Source organism: Vipera ursinii (genome assembly GCF_947247035.1).
Source record: "Vipera ursinii genome assembly, chromosome: 1".
NCBI lineage: Eukaryota > Metazoa > Chordata > Lepidosauria > Squamata > Viperidae > Vipera > Vipera ursinii.
Genome location: NC_139512.1, coordinates 311,358,002 through 311,380,360, shown reverse-complemented (window position 1 = coordinate 311,380,360; position 22,359 = coordinate 311,358,002). Strand labels below are relative to the sequence as shown.

General features: G+C 38.4%; 1 protein-coding gene across 1 annotated transcript in view; it reads right to left on the bottom strand.

Annotated features, from left to right (window-relative positions):
- The window catches only part of KCNH1 (potassium voltage-gated channel subfamily H member 1), a gene marked incomplete at both ends in the record, with an annotated part of 204,962 nt that overhangs the window by 157,740 nt on the left and 24,863 nt on the right, over positions 1-22,359 (bottom strand). Inside the window, 3 exons of the mRNA XM_083379517.1 lie at positions 1,851-2,243; positions 5,759-5,877; positions 11,552-11,680. Coding sequence (XP_083235643.1) covers positions 1,851-2,243; positions 5,759-5,877; positions 11,552-11,680 — 641 coding nt within the window. The remainder of the gene's footprint in view (positions 1-1,850; positions 2,244-5,758; positions 5,878-11,551; positions 11,681-22,359) is intronic.

The following is a 22,359-nucleotide window of genomic DNA, read 5'->3' as shown; positions in this document are numbered from 1 at the left end:
GGGAGGATTCTCAGCAGCTTAGGACAGAGATATTCATGTGTTGCCTGTGTTGGGCTTCCCACGGTCTCCTCCTCCACCACCACCCATGCTTCTGCGCTCCTTACCTGGGACTCACAAGATGTTAACAACCGCAGTCATGGGTACCAAGATTATGGTTGGTGAGTGAAGCAGTCATGTAACATTTCACTTAATGACTACCTCACCCAACATCTGAGAGTCCTATCCCAACTGTGGTCATAAGTCAAGGACTACTTGTATATATCCCAAACATATTTTTTCAAAAGGCAACTGGACTTTGTTTTTCCTTGAAGATGTTTCGCTTCTCACTGAACTGAAGAAGCTTCTTGGATGAGGAACAGAACATCTTCAAGGAAAAACAAAAGCCAGTTGCCTTTTGAAAAAGCACCTTTGGGACAACTATGACCTGGATGAATCTCCATAGACTACCTGTATAGTTGTGACAAATTATTTTACAAAATGCCCTTTCAAGGAAAATTAATCACAGATCTTCATCACAAAAGTGTCTTGGCTATGATATTGAACATTATAAGACTGATTTTGAAATAAAATTGTGCACAAATGATGAACATGTAATTGCTAAAAAGTATAAACTTTTATTGAGATTTGAAACAGAACAAGTGAAAGAATATATGATAAAGCAGGCTAAAAATTTTGATTATAATAAAGAGATCAGATAATGGGTAAATATGTGGTTGAAGGGGCTGAAACACTACAGTATGTTTTAATCTTAAAGAGAACATATATAAAATAATGTATTGTTGTAAATGAAACCAGAGAAAGGGTCTAGTATCTATAAAAACATTTCAAATTTATGTAGGAAATTGAAACAAGAATTTTATCATGTTTTATCATGCTGAACATGTAAAAAACTAAAAATGTTGGATTCAAATACATACATTGATTCAGAGGATTTTAAAGATTAATATACAATTGAGACCAGAAGTTTTCCTTTTGGTACTGAAGCAGCTGGAAAAGGCACGGAAGTTTGTTCTTGTGTGTGATAAAACCACAACTAGATTATTGAATGCACAAAAGTGAAAAGATTTGGCAATATCTGCAATGAAGGAATGGCTAATGAAGATGATAAAACTTGCTGAAATGGCCAAATTGAATTATTGGATTAGAGAAAAGGTAATACATGCATTTATTGCTGACTAGTAACCTCTTATGGGCTTTTGGCATAAAACAAAAAAAATGAACTTATGATTTATGGTTTTGATTATTGGATAGGACAGATTATAGAAGGAAGAGAGACATGATGTAACTTAAAGGAAAAAGGTAAATTTATAATTGTACTTTTAACTGCTGTAAAGAAGATCAGAATTTTTTCTTTCTTTTTTTTCTTTTACTTTTTCTTTCTTTCACATTTAGCCTTCCCTTTATTTTTTATTTTTTCTTCCTTACCCTGTATTATTTGTAGTAGTTTTTATCTTAAAGATTTAATAAACACACACACACACATTCAAAGGTTTCTTTTGTCAATGTTTCTTATCACATTGTAGCAAAATAGGTGATGCCCTCTTGCAACATGAGCATTCGCATATTCTTTCACCTATGTATGAGTTTCAAGTTGCCTATGCATCTTACAACTTTATTTCAAAATACCTAAAGAGACAATTGAGCCTAAAGTAAGTAAATTTCATGTGAAACACAGACTATATTTGAAGTTCTTATAAATTGATGGTTGTAGCATAGGATGGCAAAACACTATTAACGTAAGCATATATGTGAACAGAGTACAGCTGGTATAGATCCATAAAACTGGTCTCTTTTCATTCTGTTTTAGTTCATGGTTTGAAATAATATGGAAACAAAATTCATAGACTCACCTCATCAACATTCTCAAATGCATTGATCACATCATATGGCAAACAGGAGAGAAGGTCAATTACAAACCAGGTCTTCAAGTAATTCATTCGGATCAGCTTTGGATCAGAGATCACCTCTCCAGCAGGCCCAACAAATGTGGTGTGAAAATTAAGCACAATGTCAACCAAAAAAATGACATCTACGATACTGTCCACTACCAGCCAGGCCACATTGTTCTGTTTGGTTTTAAATGAGACGTTGTAAGGGACTAAAATTGCAGTGTAGAAAGTTAAAATCAGAATCACCCAATCCCAAGTAGTCTTGAAAACACAATAATGTAAAATGATATGTGGTGGGGTCTTTGGTGCTTCTTGCTTGTATTGTGGGAGGATTTCAGAGCCCAACTGCAAAACCTGTAGAAATGGGGGGGGGGGAGAGATGAATGAATGAAGAGGAAAATCATTTTCTAAAGGAAACCTAAACACCAAAACATTTTCATATTCCCATATTGTTAATTTACATGGACCATCTTTCCTAAAAAGTTACTTTCCCTGTAGTGTTTGCTTGATAAATCATCAGCACTGCTATTTTTAAGCCAGGGAAATGTACTTTTTAAATATCTTTAGAGGATGAGAACTTATGGGAAACTATTTATATATTATTTACTTACCTACTTACCTCCAACATATCTATGTCATTTAGTCGAGCAACTCTAGGCAGTTTACAGGAGGGAGAAAACAAAATAAGAATGCAGGAACTTATGTCAAAACTGATATCTAACCTTGATTTTATCTGTGTGTAAATAAATACATACATTAAAATCTGTATCCTCTCATAAAACTCCTCAATCACTCTTGGGTAATGCATCTAGATCACAATACAGGCAAACCTAAATGCCACAGTGAGAAAAAAAGATACATTTTGATGAAAAAACAGTACGAAGAGGAAAGAAAACAGTACGAAGAGGAAAGAAGATCTGTCAGTCCTTTGAGATGACCAGATAAGGCCTTTCATGGCATGGGGCTGGCTTATCTGAGGGACCGCTTCTCCCCAATTTCATCTGCCTACCCCATTAGGTTTGACAGAGACAGCATACTGTGGTCAGGCAGAGAATTAAATTTGGCAGGTCCCAGGAGGTGGGCCTTCTCTGTCTCAGTGCCTACCTTGTGGTACCTTCTCTCCCTGGAAGTGAGATTAGCACCATCACTCTCAACATCTCACAAGTCCCTCAAGACCTGGCTGTGTTATCAAGACTGCAAGTCCCAGGAGACTGAGAAAAGTATGCAATGGTTCTCTTACTGTAGTTAGTATTATTCTCTCCTGTTTTGTGTGTTTTATAGTTATTCTTTAATTGTGACTGTTTTTGTGTATTTATGTTTTTTAATTAAGTGCTGTACACTTCCCAGAGTCACTTTCATGTGAGAAGGAAGGAAAAAAATTAAAAAATTAAAACATGCTGAAGTTTAATTTATTCTTATAATTCCCAGATATTGGTTTCTAATTTGTAAGTCAGTCTCTCCAGTTATTAAGGGAAAGCACAAGTTAAAAGCAAATACTTTTCAAGTAAAGTCCATACTAAAGGTGGCTAACTTATCAATACATTTTATAAATTGAGGAAGGAAGGAAGGAAGGAATGAAGGATAGTAACTGTCTGATAGTGGCAATAGGTCATGGGGCTGGGGTTTGTGTGGAAATTGCATACTGATATGCAACATAAGATTTGAGGCATAAGATTTGGGACAGTCTTGATAACATTGCCATTTCCCAGTATATGGATATGGTAAAATCAAAGAGGATTTGAAAGATAGAAAAGTTTGGAGAAACATACTGAATGATATAAACTAGATTATATTATAGTAATCATAAAATAAATTTATTTATATGTTCATTTCCCTTAATTTATGCCTTTAATTTCTTTTGCTTACTATATCTTATTTCATTTCAGTATTTTGTATACTTTTTTTCCTCCAAGGGATTTGCAAGATGAGTATGTATTATTATTACTGCTGTTGCTATTATTAATAAATATTTCTTTTGATGTCCTCTTCTCCATTGGGTTTTCTTTGCAACATCTGTTGATTCCTGATGAACCATATTAGAATTTGGCTCAGTGATGTTGAAATAATGAGTGCAATATTTAACTGGCAATTAATATGTGCAGAAACATAATCTTGACCTTTATTGTTTATAATTAACTCACCAGCTGTCCTGATTTAAATTCATATGAAGTCTTGTCAGATGCACCATCAGTTAGTACATAGTTGTCAAACAAAAAGCAAAAGGCCCCTTCAAGTGAGGTGTCACATATGAAAATAATTTACCACAGATCTTAAGACTTACTGCATTCAGATTGAACTGAGCAAAGATGCCCAGTTCAAAAACCGATACATGCGTCCAAATTTGCATGTAAGGGATGTTTAATGTAAGCTATGCTGCAACCATTTTTCTCCAGCCAAGTAGGTTACTGTTTTGTCTGAGGTTTTTTTTTCTAGTAGCAGCATGAAAAGCATAGCTGAAGCATCATGGGGAAGGGGAGGCAATGTTTCAACATCCCAAAAAAATCTGTTGTTATTCATAAATTGCTCACTAAATAACACCCACATTTTGCCAAAGCAGGAAACATCAGTTAACATATGCCAAAAACAGAATGCCAAGATGATAACAGGGAAGACAGCCTATATGTTCTCCCACACAAAATGATAGTATCATATTTCCATTAAGTGCCCAAAATACATCTCATAACATAGTTTATGCTATAATACAATCCACTCTCAATTCACAAGCTTAGGCAGAATGAATCCAAAATGACATGAATTAAAGCCACAAAAGGAATAACCAGGAACAAAGAGAAAAGAATCACAACCTCAGTCCCATTAGTATTGTAATTCCAGTGATCAGCAGTCTGGGCACAGAACCACTCAGTTATAGTAGGATCTAGAAAGGTTTCTACAAAGAGCAGACAGTGATTCTGCATGCAAAATACTTATAACTTGCTTCCATGTTGGCAAAAAAAGAGGTAAGCTGTGGAAGATTGTACATAAAACAGCTTTTTCTGAAAGAATCAGTGCAGCTTGTCTCTTCATTTGATAATAAAAAGGAGGCAATGGAATATCACTACAGCCACATAAATGCAATATTCTGACCTAACAGGGATTTGCACCTACCTGTGAATTTTTGACTCAATTGTATTCTCTATCAGCTACTCCAAAGGTTAACATGTGAGTTCAATGGCAGAAACAGCAGCATACATCTATGGCAAAACTAAATTTAAATCTACATTTTTCAGACTTCTTTAACTTTTATAGCGCAAATAGCATGTGGGGCATATGATCTGTTACTTTAAATTACACTCCTATAGAATGCATCGAGTAATACACCAATATGTTTGAATTATAAAAGCATCCAATTTGTGTCTGAATTATTTTTATTCACTGAATACATTTAAGCAGTTCTTTTATTGAAGCATTTTAAAACATCAGTATAATGAACCAGGGGGGTTTGAATGTTGGGACCTAGTCTTACCCAGCCTAAAATCTATGGTCATTCATTTATGGTAAGAGACAACTCCCATCTTCAGCTCCAAAGTGATATAGAGGGGAAAAATAATCAGCACAGTCTTCAGCTGGAGAGGGGGAAAAATGCTTTCTTAGTTACAGAGGGCTTAGTATCACACAGAGAGCCCCAGAATTCTTTCAAAACAGCCCATCTGTAAAACTGTTCATCTTGCTACAACAGGCAGGTCATGATTGGGTCAGTGTTATGGGACTTAAAATCTCCTTGATTTGTAATCAGTTAACTCTCAGCTGATTCCCCAACAACAGATAACACTTCTGAGGCAAAGCTATTGGTTCCAAGAGAGTGGTTGCTCTTTAAGTTGTCATAACATTCATAAAATTCAGATAGAATAGAAACATGACCCAGACTTTACCTCTGCTAGACGGGAGTGCTTGTGAACGTTCTCTCCTTTCTGTACACTGGGAGCAAGCTGCTGCAGGACACCTCGGCTGCTTGTTAGTGCACGTGTCAAACGAGCAAACTTTCCCCAACCTAAAGAAATTGCACAGTAGTTAACTACCATTCCAGTTGAACAGAATTTGAACATAAAAGCCTTTAACCTTAAAACAATGCAGTGAATTGACATTGAATTAAGAAAAATACTAACAACAAAGGTTGCTTATCATTCATCCCCTTAGGACAGGGGTGTCAAACTCCCAGCCCACAGGCCGGACACATCATCTGGAAGCCACCCCCACTCCATTGCCAGCAATGGCAAAACTGTTGCATGATGTCACGTGACATGGCGAGTTTGACATGTCTGCCTTAGGGCAACAATAAGCAATGGGCAGATGTTGAATGTTTTGAATGTGCATATGTGGTCATGGGCTTTCTCATGCAGGTACCTTTTTAAAGGGAATCATTCATTATTCAAATGCAGAAAAATTATAAACGTTTATTTCAAATTGTCTTCCTACCATGTAGATAATTCAGTTTAGCAGTTACCCTGTGAACTATTGCATGTTTCTAACTTACCACACAACTGGACATACTGTGCATGTGAATTTCTATGGAGATTCTCAGTCATCCAGATCATAGTTGTCCCAATGATGCTTTTGCATGAGGCAACTGGACTTCCTTTTCTTTGAAGACATTTCGCTTCTCATCCAAGAAGCTTCTTCAGCTCTGAATGGATGGTGGGGGAATGTAAGGATTTATACTCCTTGCAGACAGCTGGTCTAAAAGCATGCAAATGACCAGCTGCCTGCAACGAGTATAAATCCTTCCATTCCCCACCATCCACTCAGAGCTGAAGAAGCTTCTTGGATGAGAAGTAAAATGTCTTCAAAGAAAAACAAGGAAGTCCAGTTGTCTCATGAAAAAGCATCTTTGAGACACGTACATGTGAATGTACAGTGTTTTCAAAATGCTTACATAACTACAGATGCAAAGAAAATAAGTAAGCATTGCTCATTTGAATGAAAAGTTGCTTAGAATGTTGGTACTGACCATGGTACTGAATTGCACATGCAGTTTTTGTTTAAATTTTTCCCCTGTACTGTTCTTTTTACTCCCTTATATTAGTTTTATTTTCATGTGATTTTTTTTGTTTATTTGTTTTAGGCATTGTTAGTTATTATGCACTGTTTTCATTGTTGTGGGTAAATTGTTTTTTTATACTACATATTTTATTTTACAAAGCAGCTCACTTGAATGATTTTTGCTTTGTTTTGTTTTGGAGAGATTATAAAATTTTTAAGTAATGGAAAAGTGGAGTGAAATAAGTCTATTTTATTAGCAATGTTTCATATATGCACAACCTGCTCCAACACATACCCATAAACTGGGGGGTTCCCTATTTAATTTTTAAAGGGTCTTTTTGCTCTTTAATTTTTAGGAGGGCTGCAAATATAAGACAATATTTAAAGTAAGAGCTCCATGTGGCAGCCTAGTATCTTTGTACTTTCATCCAACTGAGTCCTTGAAAAGCATTGATTGGTCTAGATAAGAGATGTCACAGAAGAACAAAAATAGACATTGTTATCATGGATGTAAAACAGCAAGAATGAAGAGAGGAAACTCGAAAAGCATTGCTTGGTCTAGATAAGAGATGCCGAAGAAGAACAAAAATAGACATTGTTATCATGGATGTAAAATAGCAAGAATGAAGAGAGGAAACTCAAAGGGAGGCCAGAATCAGAAACATTTATAATAGAACCAGGACGGAGGCTGTACCATTTCATCTTAGAATGAAGAATTCTTGTTTATATCCTCTTAATCTTATTGTAACACATCAGGAAAGAATCATAAGGAGAGACAGAGCTATCACTGTTCCGTAGAAAATAGACAGGGAATGATTACAGGTAGTCCTTGACTTACGACCACAACTGAGCCCAAAATTTCTGTTGCTAAGCGAAACATTTAAGTGAATTTTGTCCCAGTTTATGACCTTTCTTGCCACAGCTGTTAAGTGAATCACTGCAATTGTTAAGTTAGTAACAGGGTTGTTAAGTGACTCTGGCTTCCCTATTGACTTTGCTTATAAGGAGGTCGCAAAATTTAATCACATGATGCTGGGACACTGCAACCATCATAAATGTGAGCCAGTTGCCCAGCATCTGCATTTTTGATCACATGGCCATGGGGAGGCTGAAATGGCCATGTGAAAAATAGTCATAAGTCACTTTTTTCAGTGGTGTTGTAATTTTGAATGGTCACTAAATGAACTGTTGTAAGTCAAGGACTCTGTGTATTCGCATTAGCCAGGCAAGATGAAAATGGAATTAACTTTTGCTGTGACATGAAAAGCCAATGTCAAGAAAACACTTCTTTTTGAAATTTATTTTATGGAATGACATGATATTAAAAGCAAAAAAAAAATTCAAAAAGGATGACATAAAAATTTGATTTGGTCCACGAGTTCATGTTACAGAGTGTACCCCTGTTCCAAAGAATTCTTCAGTGTCTTTCAGGGCACTTTGCAACCTGATCCTGGCCATATTTATTCTGAAGTAAATCCTGCCAAGATTTTACAGGACTTGTCTGTAAGCAAATGTCCAGAGTAATGTATTTTCCTTAATTAAAAAAAGGCTTTCGCATTCATGTCACACGAAAGTTGATTTTGAATCTGAAGAAAGTTTCAAGATTAGATCATAACATGCTTTAGGTGCAGCTTAAAGTAGTTTATGGATAAAAGATGTCCTGAAATTCTTTGGAGTAAACATGAACCCATTGTGTGAATCTCAGCTATGCTTCGATATCAGAATGTAGCACACTGTTTTGTGAAATTAAAAATCTGTTCACCAGATTTTTCTGTTCGTAACACCATGTAACAGTTATGATCAATAATTCCTCGAAAAAGTCTAATCAATAGGGAAGGATCTTGGCTCACTCGAAGAGCATCTTCCCTGTCCTCCACTCTCCTAATCTCCAAAAATGTTAACATTTTTGACATTGATCATTTGTTTGTTTATTTGTTTGTTTATTCATTTCTACCCTGCCATAATCCAAAAGATTCTTGATGGCTTACGAAGAATAAATTAAATTATTCTTAAATTAAATTAAAATAGCCATTTTGGTATAGACTAGAAATTGAGAGATCATTAGTTCTGGTCTCATCTTAGGCTCAGAGACAGTTGGGTAATCTTAGGCCTGTCATTTTCTCTCTGCCCTATGAAGGAGGCAATAGTAAACCACTTCTGAAACATCTTGTTATGAAAACTGCAGTCCAGGCATTCTCTGTGAAACAGACATGATTGAAAGGAGGGGAAAAATGTCTAAAAATCAAAGTTATAAATAGGACAATAAACAACCTTAAACCAAAATACCTTAATTTTTTCAAGTAAAAAATCTTATTCTGCAATGTCAAGGCTACATGTTTATCCTAAGTGGCTAATTAGAAATTATCTTATTTAATGGTTGATCTAATGCAAATTGAACATAATCTTTTGAACAAAAATTAGTTCCGAACCCAGCTCTGACTACAGAATTCACCTTATAACCAAATATTGGAATTAGCAGGGCTTTTTTTCTCATAGAATGCTCAGAACGGAGTTCCGGCACGTTTTTTGGATGGAACCTTGTAGGGTAGGCAAGGCAGGTTGTATGACATGTGTGAGTTCCGGCACCTTTTTCTTTTACAAAAAAGCACTGGGAATTAGTATGTGCTTGTTAGGGTTCAGCCACTCAGTCTTCAGCTCAATAATACTGCCAGGATTCAGCAAACTATGTTCATCAGTCATTCTTAAGGAAGTGGCACTATAGCTACCAATAAACAATTCAAGCAAACCTGAAACACTCTTTCTAGAATGTCCTTACATGTTTTTGACATGTTTTTGTCTAGTATGGAGCAAACAGCTGAATCTAAAGTGTGGGATATTGAACCAGGTATCAATAACATGGTGCCTCTAGTTTACCTGGTATATACAGTATGGTAATCTCCAAATTATTATTTTTTCTAAATTAATGCATGCCAAAATTTCACAAGTTCTTGCCAAATCTTCTTAGATTTCAGTATTCTTACTGGAAATATCCCAATATTTTCTCATTTATCATGGTTTTCTTTGTATAATAATATAAAAGTAAATTTCTTCAATTTATAGTTGATTGTATTCATTAGTTTACATATCTCCCAAGTGCTGGGAGATTAGACAATGATATGTTTGCATGGATTGGCACCAGGTTTTTGTGCTTACTAATTTGAGTGTATTTTACATTTTTTAAAATGATTTTATTAGGAGCTGTTGAGATTTGTCTGAAAGATGAGTAGCCGTATAAATGTTTTAAATGAATAAATAACATCAGGTAGCTTTTCAAAGCCAATCAGCTCATGTTTTATGTAACAACAACAGAAACTATAAATAGAATATGATTTATTTAAACGTTAGACTTTTATTGTGTCTGGAATGGATAATGCCTTAGAACAAACAAGGATATTGTTTATGGAGAAGGCAGTCTATTTTCATCCCTTGCTCATATAATCTCTAAATAATAGATTCCTGTCTTTTTCTGTCAAATATCACGTCTCACTTTTGTGATCTATATATGCAACAAAAAATAGTTTCTACTTTGACAATAGCATTCATATGTAGTATACAACAATGAATATTTGTATGGAAATTACAGATTTATGCTAACCGCCACTAATAATTCCAATGAAGTGGAACCCTACTGATTGCCTAAGCCTTACTGCTAGGGCACACTTAACCTATAGCCCCAGGGCCATATATGATTCACGACGTGTGACCAAAGAAAACAAGATTAAATATTTGGGGATAGCCCTATTTTACTAGAATGTAATTTGACCTCACCTGGATTACTCATTGCTGGAAGATGTGAGAAGGACATAGTCTTTATAAATTATTTTTCAGAATAGAAGTGTCGCATTTATAAAATGAATTCATTATTGTTATGAATAACTTAAGGTGATAAACATACCTAATAGTTGTCCCTCCTCCTTTCCCCCCCCCACTACAACAACTCTTTAAGATGGGTTGGGCTGAGAAAGAGTGATTGACCCAAAGTCACTCAGCTGGCTTTCATACCTAAGGCAGGACTAGAACTTACAATCTCCCAGTTTCTAGTCTACATAGCAAATTCTCTAATGACCTTAGTTATTTTTAGTTATCTCGTAATTGATCCTGCTTATAAAAAATACTGCAGGAAAAAAAATAAGGTTATATGGGGTTTCAGTGACTGGATAGCCTAACAGAAACACAAAAATAGTCACAAGGGAAATGCATTGGATTGGAATTAGATCTGTTGTAGGGAATGACCAGGAAATGTAATTCTGTAGTTTCAATAAATAATCTCAAGGTCCCAGAAATGCAGATGTAACTTGAAAAGGGTAGTGCACTGTTGCCTCAGCTAATAGCTTTTGAATCTGCTGATCAAGGCTGTAGGTCCTTGATCTGCAAGAAATATCATCAGAAATTTTTCATGGCTTTCCCATTGGTTTCATCAATTGTTAACATCTGAAAGAAAAGAAAGAACTGTTGGAGGCCTGGTTGGTGTGGTCTCGACCGGTTGTTATTATTATTATCATACAGAGCAGATCCCAGAAGCAGTGGTGTTTAACCTTCAGAGTCAGTTTGCGCTAGCTTCACTAGCTTCACTCGTATTTTTAACAGACCTTCTAAAACTAAAACATCTATGAAAGAGTCTGATTCCATTTTGAAATGCAAAACAAATTATCTTTCATATGCAACACAGAAAGCAAATAGCAAACCTTTGCATGAGTCATCCTCAATCGGCTGTTTGAAAGCTGTGATGTCACTGAAAGTGCAAAGAAACAAAACAACTTTGTCCTGTTCATTTCGAATTGGAGCAATTTTCACAAAGAACCAAACAGGAGTCCCTGGAGAGAAAGCATCATAGAAAAAACTGGTCAATGACACAAAAACTATGCAGCATCCTACTGTAGCATTGTTTTTGCAAACAAAAGAAACAAGAGTGTTTGCAAAAAGAAAAAGAAACCCCAATGCTATAAGACATTAGTTTCCACTGCAGTGGAAACAGGAAACTATAATAGAAAACATATTCAAAGCTTGGCAGGATAATAAATGAAATTCTACCATTTCAAGTTGTTTAGTGTGGTTTGGTTTTGCATAAATTCACCCTGCAAAGGGATTGAGTGATTCCACAGTTTTAATTTCCTCTCCACTTTGGTTGCCATTTCAAGTTGGGGGTTTTTAAAAAAAAAACAAAAAACCAAAACCATAGTTTCATGTGCAGTTGTGCATGAGTAGAGTTTTTTTTAAACATTAAGCTTATGAGGATATTTACAGAGACGGAGCTACATAGATATAAAGTGCAAAAAACTGCTTTGGAAAAAAACCCAGAATAATTAATGTTTTCCATATCTTTTCTCCACTGGATAAAATCAAGGAGAAAATGGGAAACTGATCCAAAACAAATTCTAAGATCATTCCCAGCATAAGAAATTGGTTTTCATAGAAGAAATACACATATCCCAAAGAAGCTGGATAACCATACAGCACAGACCTGGAGAAAAGACTAAGAGAGAAGGCACAGCTTTTGTCAATGGTACTACTTTAGTCTGAAAGCCAAGGGGAGAGTGTCTGTATATTTCTTCTCGTGGAAAATGTATCTCTGCACAGAGAAAAATGTATCTTCATATAAAAAAATTAATATTTTAAACAAAATAGCTGATGTTTTGACTTCTCCTTGAAATACCCATACTTCCTCTTTCATTTTTCCTCAAGTTGAGGAGCAGCGATTGATCCGAAATGATTCAGGGAGCTGAGGGTGAATTAAAATTTGCCATCTTTCCACTTCCAGTCCAGGACTTTAGACATTATAACACATTGTCTCTCAGTTGTCGTTGCTTATTGGCATGATGCAGGGAAAGGCATATTAGTTGACTCCCCTCTCTTTTTCAGATTAGGTTTCTGTAAATAAGAGGATATTCCTAGGGCAACATGAATTTGAAGGATGGATGTAAGGGAGGTGCATACTTAGTGTAGTCATGCTTCGAGAAAACCACAGAAATAAGAAAAATCATGCCTATATTAATGTTAAATCACAGTGGTTTCAATGGCTCTGTGTACGATTGATTTGAATCTTATTTTCATGAAAACAACTGCACGTTTTCTCACTGAAAATATGTTGTTTTTTTAAAAATCTTCCAACATAAAAACCCCAAAACATTACTGTTAGAGTTGCAAGAAAAGTATTATCATATACAAAGCTAAACTTAGCTACCCCATGAAATCAGGTCAATAATTTATACAGAGTGGCTGGCACCTTGAACAGAGTTATCCCACACTGCAACATTTGCTTGAAGATACTACATATAAAGATTTTCCCAGTGGCACAACTCCTTTCAACAGGATCATATTCCTGCCCTTCAGATGATCAACAGAGGAATCAGAACACAAAGTCATAGGCTCTCTATATATACATATACAAAGTTTGTTTGAGACTAGAATAGGAGACAAGAAAAGGGGATGTTCATCAAGGGAAATTACATTTCTGTCATAGCACTTTTACCTCTACTAAAACTGATTTTCAATCACAACCACAGACTGCAGAAATTCAGGTCATAAAAGACCACTGCTGAAATACAACTGTTAGGCATATGGTGTTAGCCTACAATGTTGGGTTGAAAATATATTAACCATAATGCTATGTCTTTAAGTTGTTAATTGGCCAATGGGTGTGTAAGTGTTCTCATGGCCATAAGAGGAAGCTAGGAACTAGCTTCTCTCTCTCTCTGAATTCACTGATCTCTACTATTACTGTTTTTGCTCTGCTGTTGGTTTACTACTGTTGTAAACCTGAACTGTGTATTGACCTCTGGACCGGTAAGAAGACTTTGTAGTTTGGATTACTTCTTGGACTGTTGCTATTGTTTATGACCTGGACTGTTTATTTTTGACTATGCATTTTATGTTTTTACACCGCCTCAAAGTAAACTACTTTTTGCTTTTACAACTCAGTGTACTCCTGTGTGTGACTCTTACTGCTCTCAGTACCCTTCCTTGTCTGTGCAACTCTTTGGTAGCACAAGGAGACCTCTGCACAACAAATTCCTTAACAACAACTGTTTAAAAAGATTTTTGAGCCAAACAGACACACAGCAAGGGCTATATATATATATATATTCTGTGGTAAACAGGTGGGATTTCTTCACTATCCTAATTCTGAATAACAGGTATAAATTAGGTCAGGGATTTTCAACCAGTGGTATGCATACCATTGGTGGAACGTCAGCAATTGGCAGGTGGTAAGCTTACAATGGGTTGAAAAGCATTGTAAAAAAAGCATTAAAAAGTGTAAAAGTGTAGCGTTGGGATGAGCTGAAGCGGTGGCAATGCAGCACAGGCCTGTGGGAGAGCCAGCTGGAGCTGCGGTGTTTCTGGGGCTCTGCTGAGCGCTCAGGACCCGTGCCAGGTTCCAGCTGACTGGCGCTTCCAGAAGATGCGTGCACCCTGGAGAAAGGAATCAGTTGCAGCTACACCAAGACAAAAGGAGGAGGAGAGGACAGACATCCCCGCGGGGTGTGTACATTTGGCCTGGGGATGCCCTGGAGACAGCAAGGGGCTGGCCCACCCCAGTTCACAATCAAAGGAAAACCCTGAATCCATCAGGACAGAAGGCAGCCCACCACCACACCCCTCCATTTCCTCCTCCTCGCCCCCTGGGCACAAATGCAATTGCAGCTCCTCACCATAGCTGAGCAGGACTTGCAAGTACCTCTGTCCTCAAAGAGGCACTCCCCGGTGCTCCCACCCACTGCCATGATGGCAACCCCAACCAAAGGCCATGTGCTCCAGCCTCACCTTGCCAAGGAAAGGGGCAGCAGCTGAGACTACAATAGATCTGCAGCTTGTCAAGGGCGCTCAGAGGCTGCCCAACTTTACTCTGCAATTTCAGGGTTGGAAAGTGGAGGGCAGCACTGTGTTTGCAGGCCTGGTGGCATATGCTAGAAAGCCTCCTGCTTCCCATGCCCCCACCCCTGCATCTACCTCCTTCAGAGCTGTCCTGATAAATATAAATATAAATAAACCTTTATTGTCAAAGTACAACATGTGTACATTGAGATTAACTGAGCCTCCCCCCGTGCTCTCTCCCCCCAACACACAGTGACAACAAACCCTCCATCCCACCACACCATGTGAACCAACTACACCACACACCGGTCTCCCAAGTCAATTCTGCATAAGATTATGTCCCATTTAAAAGCCTAACAGCCCACGGATAAAAACTATTTTTCAGCCTGTTGGTACGGCTGGCTATATTCCTGTATCTCCTACCGGATGGTAGTACAGTAAAGAGATACCGTCCAGGGTGTGAGTCATCCCTGAGAATCTTCCTCACTCTTCCAAGGCAACGAGCCCTGGCGATGTCATCCAGTGGTGTCAGGGAACAGCCCACAATGTCTTGTGCTGTGCTCACTACCCTCTGTAATACTTTCCTGTCCGCGGCTGTCAGACCAGCATACCAAACCACAATACCATACGAGAGGACGCTGATGGGCCTGCCGGCATAGATCCGCCAGCTGCATCCTGCAAAGCGCAACTCTCCTGACGATCTTGCCCACTACCATGCCAGCAGGCCTATCAGAATCAGGATGGCTCTGAAGAAGGTAGATGCCCGGGGGATGGGGGGGAAGCAAGAGGCTGTCCAGCAGGTGCTGCTAGACCTGCAAACGCAATGCTGCCCCTCCTCTTTCCAACCCAAAATACCAGAGTAATGTTGGGCAGCCTCTGAGCACTCCTGACAAATGGCAATCAGACGTAGTCTTGGCTGCCACCCCCTTCCTTGGCTGAGTGAGGCTGCAGCACTCAGCCTTTAGTTGGGGCTGCCGGCTTGGTGGCAGGCAGGAGCACCGGGGAGCGCCGCTTTGTAGGACGGAGGTACTTGCAAGTCCCACCCCAGCTATGGTGAGGAGTAGCAACTGTGTCTGTCCACAGGGGGTGAGGAAAGGAAATGGAGGGGCATGGTGGCTGGGCTGCCTTCTGGCCCACTGGATTTGGGGTTTTCCTTTGATTGGGGGTGTATGGCGTGACCCTGGCTAAAATGCAAGTCCCTCTCTAAGCAGGGATTGGGAGGCTGAAGGCCTCTGTCTTTGTGGCCATGCCGTTCTAAAATCAATGGGCTACTGCTGAGGAAGAGAATCAAATAGGGCAAAACAAACGTAGTCCACCATGGTTTATTGATTGCAAAGTTTCCCTCTGGTTTTCCTATCCCTTCCTGGGCTATTAAAATCACATTGGCAAGGTCTGTACGGAATACCTGGCTGCAAACTAGTCAACCGGATTTTAGCCTAGCCCCCTGTGCAATCCCAGGCCACATTCTGGAAGTAAGAGGATGTAGTAACAGGAGAGAGGTGCAAAATTGATTTGTTATTTATTCTTGCCTTTAGCAGCAATAACTACATTGTCTGACAACTTTGCTAGCAGCCTGCAGGCTGTGAACTTTCCTTTCCCACTTGGAGAAAGAATTCAGGAGTGCTAGATTTATTTTTCCTGCTAATTATACTATACCTTGTGGGGGTTTTAAGGTGCTTATGAGAAATAAAAAAATGTCTAAAAATTAAAGGAGGTATGGATTGAGTTGTGAGACAGGGAAAGGAAATACATGGACTTATGCACTTCCAGTTGCTGACAGGTGTGCCACTAATATTCTAACTGGACACCTGCATGCTCTCAGGGCCCAAGGATTATCTTCATTCTTCATAGGGCAGTATTATGGATTAACTAAGTTTTTCTGGGTTCTGATTTTAAGGTGAGCATTCTGAGCTACGGAGGCCTTTGATCTTCTTCTTAAATACATAATAATAAAATAATGAGAACTAAAGGCTCAAAGGGAAGGCAGATTACAAAGAATAAGACCTTTTGGGGTCTTCAGTTCCCTTCCTGTTAAAGAGTTCCTTAATAAGGTTTGATCTTTCTTCCTAACATCAATAAAGGTGGTTTTTCCAGAAGAGCTATAATTAGTGATTTAACTATGTTTTCTTTTCGGCTATGTTTTAATTTATATATAATGTTTGTTTAATTGAGGAGGGCTTGGAGAGGTAGAATTGGCCAATAGGGAGGCTGCGCCTTTGCCTCCAGATCTCTGTCTCTCCTGCAGATCTCTGGAGAGGAGGAGGGGGTGTCAGGGGAGATGTGTGAGGGAAGACTGCCCCAACAAGCCAGCATCCTTAACATACACAATTGGGAATTCCCTTTTGAGAAGGTCCAGCCTCCCTTGTGCAGGACCTGGGAGCACTGCTCCCCTGCCGCCTCCTCTTGCTCTCCAGAGATCTGTCAGGATAGAAGTTGGACTCAGAGGAAACTGCTTCCTGCAAACGTCCTCCACCTCCTGCTTTGCCAGGAGGGGGCACCAGACAGGGAAACACCAACAAAGTCTGAAATTGGGAAAAGAACATCCCTTTAGTCCTATCCACACACATACACACACACAAACGTTCCAACCTTGGAGACTTGTATCCACATCTGAGCTAGCAAATTGCCAATCATGCCTGGGCTTGGGGAGAAGGCCCTCTCCTTCCTCTGTGGATAAAAGTCCCCAAGCCTGGAATGTGGTGTGTGTGCGTGTATGTGTGCGCATGCATGCGCTTGGCTGCTAGCAGTTTGGGGAGGCGAGGGGTTTGAGGGGCACCGAGTTGTCCCTACACCGAGTTAGCCGGTGCAACTTGTTCCATTCCAACCCAGCTGTCTTGAGTCAGCTGTGTCCACTGAGTGGTGTCGAGCAGGCCACGCCCACCTGCTAGGCGACTGGTGGTACTTGAATATTGCCATATCCTAAAAGTGGTACAATCTCTGAAAAGGTTGAAAAGCCCTGAATTAGGTCACTGGTTCTATATACCTGGCATTGTTTTGCTAGTTTACAGAGTTGAGATCTGCCAGAAAAACATTGGATTGAAGGTGAACTCAGGGAGCTCAAAAAAAAATCCTCTAGAAAGAGGCCAAGAATTATCTTTTTTCTGGCTTGGATTAAGATTCACACCCAATATAAATTTCTGACTTGTTGATTCACAAATCTGCCTCATCTTCAAGTTCTTTGACTTAAATCATATTTGTCAAGCTCTATCGTGGATCAGAAGCTCATGATGATGTTTGGGAATCAGGACAGCTGAAATAAACCAAGCTATTTCTGATTTTTGAAGAAAACAACTTTATTCTAAGCTATTTTTGAGCCAAAAGCTGAAAGCTCCAAAATATTAGGCATAAGCCAGGAATTCTGGCTTTAGAAGTCACACTCCAGCACCCAAATCTATTGCATGCTGAGTATAAAGGACATTATCCATTAGTGGGAATGGTTACATATAAAACCTGCCATAGAATTCTAAGGAGAATAGTTTGAAAAATCTGCCCAAATAGATATATGAGTATTGAATGAAGTGCACTACTCTCCATCTTGCTCTGATCCAAAATCCACAAAGGAAAAAATAACATGAAAGAAACACATCTGAAAAAGAATGGGTAAGTGGTGTACAAAATGAGGGTGTTACAAATTTAAATCAGCTTTAAACTGGGGAAAATTATGCAACAAAGAAGTTAAGAGAAATTATGCTAAAAAAAATACAAAGAATTTACAAAGTAGATAAATTAGTCAAAGTTATGAAGGGGAGAGGAGACAGAAAAATTATGTTTAAAAAGCCCTTCATGTATTAAAGAAAATTATATCCAAAGTTGTTAATAATATTCTGAATGGATCTTTCTAAAAGGAAAGTATCCATCAAACTGTCTATCCATTTCCCTATCCCCAGAAGATTGAAATACTGTACTATTAATATGGACAATAAAACAGAATAAATTTATATTAATCTATACTTCTCAGCCCTGGAGCGTTACAGTCTTAGTTGTTGAGACACCATCATCTAGACTGCTCAGGCTGCTAAAAATAAAATTGCTTAAAAGTGTATAATATTTCTCTTACTTATATTGGCATAGTAAACCACAATACTGAATGCTTTAGAGCAGACATGTCAAACACAAGGCCCAGGGGCCGGATCTGGCCCGTGAAGTGGTTTCATGTGGCCCGTGAAGCCATCCTGGAAACAGTGAGGGAACGGCCCCCACTGCCTTGGCCCTGGCCCAGAGACCCTCCTTCTGCCAGAGACCCTCAGATCTGTCCCACTCCTGCCCAGGCCCCCATAGGCACCCTTGATGTGAACGATGTAGAGCTGGCCATGCCCACCCAGTAGGCCATACGCACTCTAGCCACACCCACCCAGTAGGCCACTCCCAGCCTGGCCATACCCACCCGGCCCCCTGAGGGCAACCGCAATGCTGATGTGGCCCTCAATGAAATTGAGTTTGACACCCCTGCTTTAGAGAGAGAATTGCCCTTTGAAACTCTCAAAGTAAAGCACTCAATTTTGATGTTGTTACTGCAACTGTAGGAGTCCATATATGGTATTTGCATTTGGGATATGTGGTGCATCATAGTACTGTCTGTCTGTCTATCTATCTATCCATCTATCTACCTATTTCTATCTACTTACCTGCCTACCTACCTACCTACCTATCTCCCCTCCAGCTAAGTGTGTTTAAGACACAGGAATATCAATTTGGAATTAACTGCTCCAGCATAACAAAAAAAAAAGCAGAATATACAGGGTAAGAGTAAAACTATGATATGGAGCTTCCTGGGGTTAGTATTTGACACTGTGCCTTCATCCACAGGAATATCTTTTTGGACATCCTAAAAGATGCTATGTGTTCTGCCACTGAATCCAATTTGTGGGGTAGCTGGCACAGGGCTTAAGGAGCTCATTGTAGGATTGAGTTCTTTCTAATTGGAGTTCTTCTAATCCAAAGCTATGGATGAAGTCTTCATACCATCCCAGAAAATTGCCTCTCCTATCCTCACTTGAAAACCTGCAAGCATGGAACAGTCATGGGCCCAGGAGGCAGGTTGTTCCATTGCTTAATAGCTCTCCTGCTGTATTCCTGAGAAATCCTTCTTAGTACATCATTTCTTGCTGTAAACTACAATGACTCCAGGCTTATGTTTTGAGGGTGGCTCCGCATATTGTCTCCCTTCTGTTCCATATTAAGTTTAAAGCCCACCAGATGACCTGAGCAAGATATCTTCCAAATATATTCTCTCCAGTCATAGTACTCTTCAGAATTGATTGTCCGATGAGGTAGGAGGGCTGAGAAAAATATGACTAATCTAAAACTGATTTTCCAGAGTTAGGTATGGATTGGGTAGTTAATTTCCCTAGTTTCCCTAGCTCTAGTCCAAAGCCTAACAAAATGCACAAACCTATTGTTAAATCCATAGCTCTTTCAAAAGCTGCCCCTAAATTGCAAAGTTTTAATAAAATGGAATAGGAGTCAGTTGGTTGAGTTGGGAGATTATAGAAATTGGATACCTAAACATAAATAAATATATTCTTATATACATGGGAAGTAATTAATTGCATTTGTTTTTATTTCATTTTAAGCTTCAGTTTCAGTGGAATCTATTTTTTGTTCAGGCTGCACCTACTTTTCAACATTTGTATTCAAACACAACATGCAACTGCCAACAAGAAAAACTATAACCATACACACTCCTACCTTATCCACTGTACCACACTGGCTCTAACTCTAAATGTTAGTGGGATTAAAACATTGTATGCTTGGGGAAAAATACCACAACATGGCATCTTTTGATAAAATTGAATAGGACAAAAAGCAAGTCAGATAAAAGGACGTATTCCACATGACTACATTTTTCTATTCCACATGAATGATGGTCACCAACTTGGATAGATTTAAATTTTAATTAGACAGATTCATACAGCAAAAATATATCAATGATTGCTAGTTTGGATGGCTATATCTTACTCCCACTAGAAGCCATATAATTGTAGTTAATGAAATCATGAGGAAATATGATCAGAACAATGTATATGTTATTGGGCAGCTACTGAGACTCTGGCAAAATAATATGAAACTAGATATTTTTTGGTGTGCTCCAACAGGCTACTTTCAATGTGATGCTATTTATGAGGCTTTTGTTACACTTCTGATCTCACAATAACCCCGTTCCCTTGCCCTGATTTAGTTTAAAGCAGCTTTTCATGCTGAGTGTGATATGGAAGATTACAAACAAATTCTTCTCTTGATACTCCTGGACTTTCTTACAGACTGACAATGAACAGGTTTCTGCTATATAACTGTTGCATCCAGAATCCTGTCTTAATGTTGGCAACATCTCTTGCTATAACCTGATCGGCTAGAAAGAGAAAAATTAAATAAAAGATGACAACAGGCAAGGATACAATGCTGAGTTTTTACATGATTCTTATAAGATTTGTGCTGAGACTTTGAAAACTGTCAAGCAAATCTAACAGGGTATCCAGATTGCCAATACCGGTCAATGCCATGTGTAACTTATTTTGAAGTTCCTCACATAAGTACATCACAGCTGGGACTTTATGATGATCACTACAGGGAAGCCAAGGACTAACTGAGTTGGAAGGATGCTATACTCTCATTCTTCCTATCCGTAAGCAGTTTTTTTTTAATTTGTAGTTCTTATGCTAGCAAATGCTAGGAGACTCTGATAGTTTCTCTAGGGTTCTTCAGTCAAAAGATTAGACACAGTGGTTATGCTACTGTGAAAGACAACTTGCCTGTGAGGATAAACCTTCTGTTAAAATATACAGCCATAGAAATCATCAACTCTGTTATCAGTTTATGGAGAGAATTAAAGAGGCACAACAGACCAGGATTCTCTGATTCTTTTTCTTAGCAAAAGGTGAGATAGGGAACTGGAATCAACTTTTTTTTCCCCTGGTGGGAAATTCCAAATGGAAATTGCTTTTCTGAAGTTGTAACACTCTGTATTAGAGGCAATACCTCAGTCCATTTTTATGTAGTTTTTTTTTAAAGATTCATAAAAAAGATTCTCATTTATTTTCATTTGTAACTTTTTTAAACACAGCATACATTTTCATAACAGATTTAATTATCAATGTAAATCCCATAAGATATAGCTGGTTTTACATGAAATGTTCCAATATCATTTGCTACAAAAAATTATCTGATGTGAACATTTTAAATATACATATACATAAGTCAGTTCTTTTTCTTTTTTTATATAATGCAGGACAACTTTCAAAACCATATGGATTCTTTTTCCAAATGTGGCCTTCATAAGAAAGTATCTTTTTGTGTAGATTTTTAATTGGAAGTAGACACTAAAAGATTGGAATCTATAACACTACTGATCCCTCTGGAAAACTGCTTCTATGGCAAGTATCTTTGATACCTCTACAAGACAACCGGGGGATGGAGGAGCAGGCAGGTACAGAATGAGTACGAATAACAATGTTATAATGAGATTAGGTATGTACATTAGAGAATTAATGTGAGGAATGAATGATTAAGCTACTTTCTTGGTGGAAAAAAATCAGTTTGTTTTATACATCTTTTTCCCACAGTAAAAGCTGTTGGGAAGTCTTATGATGGAACTTGCAGGAAGTTGCAGGTAGCCCAGGTGTTAGCATATGCCTTACCAATGTTACTCCATCTTCCAGTTTATCATTGGGTATGAAGGGTGTTC